The sequence below is a fragment of the Prosopis cineraria genome, unplaced genomic scaffold (assembly GCF_029017545.1).
Source record: "Prosopis cineraria cultivar Desert tree isolate PC_DT_omini unplaced genomic scaffold, ASM2901754v1 PC10, whole genome shotgun sequence".
Lineage (NCBI taxonomy): Eukaryota > Viridiplantae > Streptophyta > Magnoliopsida > Fabales > Fabaceae > Prosopis > Prosopis cineraria.
Genome location: NW_026555341.1, coordinates 36,048,209 through 36,053,841, shown reverse-complemented (window position 1 = coordinate 36,053,841; position 5,633 = coordinate 36,048,209). Strand labels below are relative to the sequence as shown.

Below are 5,633 nucleotides of genomic sequence, written 5' to 3'. Positions count from 1 at the left end.
TCTTTCTTTTGGCCAAATAAATACTATCAAATCTTTTTGTAAAGTTCTTAAAAATGGATTATTTAAAAAATAAAATATAATTATGGTTAGAAAAAAAAGAATATCATACCAAAATTAAAATGCGAAAAACAAGAGATAAGTACAGGGAGAGAACTGACGCCTCAAGTACTAAAGCAACACTGAGTTACTGACACTTCACGTGATGATTCCGTGTGGCAGTGGTGAGAGAATGAGCAAAAACTTCACGTGAGAATGTCCGTCACTCTTCTCATTCCGGGCGGGGGTGTCTCCACTCCAGTTCTCGCTCTCCGTTTCCCTTCATTTTTTAAAAGGAGTATCGTTTAGATGATTACAAAATTAAAAAAATATAATTTTAAATTTTACACTTAAACCCTTATTTTTGTTTTAATATTTTAAATTTTTAAATTTTTATTTTTTAATGTTTAAATTTTTTTAAAATTTTATATTTTATTTATTGAGAAACTTAAAATATTAAAAAATAAAAATATAAAATATGTGATAATAAAAAAATATAAAAATTTATAATGAAGAGCAAGCAAAATATAAAAATTTAAAATTATATTTTTTATTAAAAAAATATAGAAAATAATTGGAGAGTGGGGAATTGGGAACACCTCACTTCCCTCATCTCCAGCGTTCTTTTTGTCCTCCGGCCTGTCTCTGTTCAGTCTTCAATCTTTGCCATCATGGATACAAGGTCTGTCAAGTTTGATATTTTTTCGCAAGGTTCGATTTTATTTCAATAACAGGGTTTAATTACACATTTGATAATTTTGTTACCCGCACCCTGGAGGTGATGATTTGCTGTTATTTGATCTCTTTTATCTTCTTTTTCTTATCTTCTCTTCCATCTGGTTTTCTTTCTTTTCTTTTTTTTAGTTTTTCCGGTTCTTAAAACTGTCTAGTGTTTTCAACCGTTCCTTGCTTCATTGACCAATTACTGATTCTTGAGCAGTTCGATTCTTCAAGATTTTACAATATTAACTAGGCCAGTTCTCTTCATTTATAATTCAGAAGAGATAGAAAGGGAAAAACTTATTTAAGATAAAATAATGAAAAAATATTAAAATAGTTATTATGAATCCCCCGGGGCCCGAATATGTAGCGTCCAATGCTTAAATCCGGCAGTATATGCCGGTACACAAATGTGCTCCTGCTCATGATTACTTAGTTCCAGGCCCTTCATAGAGCTCTAAGTAGCCTTGTGCTTTTCAACCATGCGCCTTCACTTGCTTCTTTTCTTTATCTTGATCTTTCAATCTTGCAGATCTGTTTCACCACGGCGAAATGAAACCGATCGTTTGTGCTTGCTCAAATTCAAGGAATCAATATCCAATGATCCATATCATGTCTTGGATTCTTGGAATGCTTCCACACACTTTTGCAACTGGCATGGAATCACTTGTGGCCACAAGCATCAGAGAGTTGCAACGTTTGAGCTAGAAGGATATCAATTGCATGGCTCTATTTCACCTTCCATTGGCAATCTCTCCTTTCTGAGAATTATCAAACTCGGAAACAACAGTTTCCACGGGCAAATCCCACAAGAGCTGGGTCGCTTGTTTCGGCTACAGGTACTTGATCTCACCCGTAATACATTGACTGGGGAATTTCCTGTCAACGTGACAAGTTGTTCTGACCTCAAATATTTATCATTTGGTCGGAATAATCTTACTGGCAAAATACCTGTGGAGATTAGCTCTTTGCATAAGCTTGAAGAATTATATTTGCATAATAACAATTTGAATGGACAGATCCCAGTTTCTATGTACAATCTTTCTTCACTTGCTTTTCTTTTTATGATGAATAATAACTTGGAGGGAAGCATACCTGAAGAAATAGGCCATATGAAAAGCTTGGAAACTTTTCAAGTACATAGCAATAAGCTTTCCGGCGCATTTCCTTCCTCACTTTACAATTTGTCATCTCTTGTTGAAATTGCAGTTTCGAATAATCAATTTCATTGCTCTCTTCCGGCAAGCATGTTCAACACCCTCCCTTCTTTCAAATACTTGATCTTAGGATTAAATCAATTCTATGGTCCTATTCCAACTTCCATTGTAAATGCATCCAAACTTCAAATAATTTCAATCCCTGACAATGATTTTACTGGGTCAGTTCCCAATCTTGGAAAGTTGCTTGACCTTTGGAGTCTGGGCTTGGCTGGTAATAATCTGGGAAGTAATTCTGCTAAAGACTTGGAGTTCTTAGAATCATTGGTCAATTGCAGTAAGTTGGAAGAACTAGATATGCAAGATAATAATTTTGGGGGCCATTTACCAAATACCATAGGAAATTTGTCCACCCAACTCAGAATACTCTCTCTTGGAATTAATCAAATATCTGGGAAAATTCCTGCATCATTAGGAAACCTCATTGACTTGAGTGTATTGGCAACGAATCATAATCATCTCACTGGCAACATTCCATTTACTTTTGGGAAGTTTCAAAAGATGCAATTTTTAAGTTTGTCGGGAAACAAATTGTCTGGAGAAATTGTTCCTTTTATAGGCAATTTTACTCAATTATTTCATTTAACTTTGTCAGACAACATTTTAGAAGGACAAATTCCACCAACCATTGGAAATTGCAAAAAATTACAGTTGCTTGACTTGTCACTAAACAAGTTCAGTAGAGCTATACCAGAAGAAATCTTTGGTCTTTCATCTTTATCAATATTACTAAACTTATCCCATAACTCATTGAGTGGTAACATCTCTAGTGATGTGGGAAAGTTAACAAATATTGGTAATTTAGATTTCTCTTGTAATAATTTGTCTGGAAATATTCCGGAAACCATTGGAGATTGCGCAAGCTTGGAGTACATCCTTTTACAAGGGAATTTCTTTCAAGAAACTATTCCTTCATCTTTGGCTTCATTAAAAGGTCTACGGTATTTGGACTTCTCAAGAAATAACTTATCTGGGTCAATTCCAAAAGATTTGCAAGGTCTTTCTGATTTAGAGTACTTAAATGTTTCTTTCAATATGTTGGATGGTGAAGTGCCGAAGAAAGGTGTCTTTAGCAATGCAAGTGCAATATCATTGATCGGGAATAGTGAGCTTTGTGGTGGCATATCAGAGCTAAAACTGCCACCATGCCGTGTAAATGATGAGGTGGAAAGAAAGCACCTCAACTTTAGGTTGGTTGTAATATTGTGTTGTGTTGTGGCTTTTTCTCTTATTCTGTCATCCATTGTTGTTATTCATTATAAGAAGAAAAGAAGCAAGAAATCTTCTTTGAGTTCACATACAGTTGGCCTACTTCCCAAAGTATCGTACCAAAGCTTACACAACGCCACGGATGGGTTCTCCACCAGCAACTTGATAGGATCTGGGAGATTTGGCTTTGTATATAAGGGAAGTCTTGAGACCCATGAAGTTGTTGCAATAAAAGTCCTCAACCTTCATGTTAAGGGAGCTCACAAGAGTTTTATGGCTGAATGTAACTCACTCAAAAATAGAAGGCATCGAAATTTGGCAAAAATTTTGACATGTTGCTCTAGCACAGATTACAAGGGTCACGATTTTAAAGCTCTAGTTTATGAGTACATGGTGAATGGAAATTTGGAAAATTGGTTGCACCCAAGTATAGAAAATCAAAGTCATCAAAGAATCTTGCTCCTTGATCAAATACTGAATATTTTGATTGATGTTGCGTCTGCATTACACTATCTTCATCATGAATGTGAACAACCTCTTGTTCATTGTGATTTGAAGCCAAGCAATGTCCTTCTTGACAGCAACATGGTTGCTCATGTGAGTGATTTTGGATTGGCAAGACTATTGTCAACTAGTAAAGGCATCTCAAATGAGCAAAGTAGCACAATTGGAATAAAGGGTACTATTGGCTATATTCCTCGAGGTATTATTTATTTTTATTTTTTTTGGCTTTAAAGTCATGCAGAATTATTTTATTTCAAACTTCCCTTTTGTTTATTTTTAATGTTGAAATAGGAGTAACATCAATAAATTCATAACATTTCGATCAGAATATGGAATGCATGCAGTGATGTCAATGCAAGGTGACATGTATAGCTTTGGGATTCTTGTTTTAGAGATGTTAACGAAAAGAAGACCCACAGAAGACATGTTTAAAGATGGGCACAATCTTCATAGATATGTGGAAATTGCATTTCCAGAAAAGCTGTTGCAGGTTGTGAGTCCATCTATTCTCCCTAGAGAGCCAGGACATGGAGAAGCAACATCAGAAGACATATGGGAGAGTATGATACAAATCCACCCTGATATAGAGAAATGCTTATGTTCCTTATCCAGGATTGGACTTGTTTGTTCAACTGAATCACCACATGAGAGAATGAGTGCAGGAGATGTTATCAAGGAGCTAAACGCTATGAGAAGTTATTTTCCTTTATGGTGAGTATGATATAGCCTGGTACATTAATATTTTCATGCTTTCATGATATCTAAATTTACTACTAGTTTTAAATTGGCCTTCCTATGCATGTGTAAAATGTTTTCCAAGAATGATTTTTGTTGTGTAATTAAAGCGTTTAAAGGTTTTTTTTTTATCAAGAAATATATTTGATTTTGTTATGGCTATAATAATTATTAACGCTCTTTTTAAATTCATACTTTCCATATTGATATCGAAACAAACAATTTTTTTCAATCCCAATGGTTAATTCTTTTTATAAAGATAAGCTCTCTTTATATTATATTAAAATGCTAACTATTCCTCTGATTTATTTATGGGATGAAGAGAAAAGATTAACTTAAATTTTATTTATAGGGCACTTTACTATTTGTTATGTTTATCTTTACCTTTTTATTTTTATTAAATGTTGAAAAAAATTATTAAATAAAATCCTTTTGTACCCTTATATTACTTAAATATGATCAGTTGTTTTATTGTCTTTTTAATTATTTTGTCTTATCTTTTATTTGATGACTGTTGTGTCTCATTCTGGTATTTATTTTTGCAGTTAATCAAACCATGTGTGGTCCGTCTTCCTGAATGTAGTTGAATTGTCATTATGATGCGCCCAACACTGTTTGCTTTAGGCATGCCTTATGTAATTATTTACTTAGTCAATATGTAATTAGTCAAGTTTTTAGTAGACGTTACATCCTCAAGTTGTTATTTTTCTTTTTTTTTTAATTGAATGTAGTTTTATTTTGTTCTTGTTTTGGTTTGTTTTCTTTTGTTTTTTAAATAATATGAATTATTTATTTGTCAACGTGTTGAATGAATGTTATGAATACACTAAGGCATTAGCAATGCATTGGTATTAGAGCTCTGCAAAGGATGGATCGGACAAGGTTTTAGCTTAACTTGAAGTTTGATTTTTTTTATGAAAAAAATTGAGTTAGGTCTGGTTTGGTTTTAGTATAATTCAAAACTGAATAGGAGTGGATTGGTCTTGTAGGATTAGGATACTTGTACTGTTCTTGTCTAATATTTTACTTTGTTTTTTTTGTCTTTTTCATATATGAGGGGTAATAATTTATTTTGACCGAATAAATTCAATTAACATAATAACATTACTTATAGTCATAAAATTTATCATAACAACAATTATAAATTTATAATAATTTGTAACAATGAAATGTATTTCAATTATAATACATAGGGTTTAAATTAAACAATCT

General features: G+C 33.0%; 1 protein-coding gene across 3 annotated transcripts; it reads left to right on the top strand.

The window, feature by feature from the left end:
- Positions 1-640: 640 nt before the first annotated feature.
- On the top strand, positions 641-5,379 carry LOC129321586 (probable LRR receptor-like serine/threonine-protein kinase At3g47570). 3 transcript variants are annotated; one of them, XM_054967415.1, is made up of 4 exons: positions 641-718; positions 1,289-3,885; positions 4,013-4,397; positions 4,967-5,370. In XM_054967415.1, the coding sequence occupies exons 1-4, from the start codon at positions 708-710 to the stop codon at positions 4,968-4,970; spliced, it is 2,997 nt and encodes a 998-aa protein (XP_054823390.1). In that variant the 5' UTR covers positions 641-707; the 3' UTR covers positions 4,971-5,370. The 3 variants fall into 3 exon arrangements, with proteins under 3 accessions (XP_054823390.1, XP_054823389.1, XP_054823388.1); XM_054967414.1 differs by lacking the exon at positions 641-718 and having other exon boundaries at positions 1,054-3,885; positions 4,031-4,397; positions 4,967-5,379; XM_054967413.1 differs by lacking the exon at positions 641-718 and having other exon boundaries at positions 1,059-3,885; positions 4,967-5,371.
- The last annotated feature ends 254 nt before the right edge of the window (positions 5,380-5,633 follow it).

Excerpts from the sequence above, each read along its gene's own strand:
- LOC129321586 (XM_054967413.1), top strand. The coding sequence starts at position 1,239 with ATGCGCCTTCACTTGCTTCTTTTCTTTATCTTGATCTTTCAATCTTGC. Across the intron at positions 3,886-4,012 it reads TATTGGCTATATTCCTCGAG|AATATGGAATGCATGCAGTG; the intron begins GTATTATTTATT and ends CATTTCGATCAG.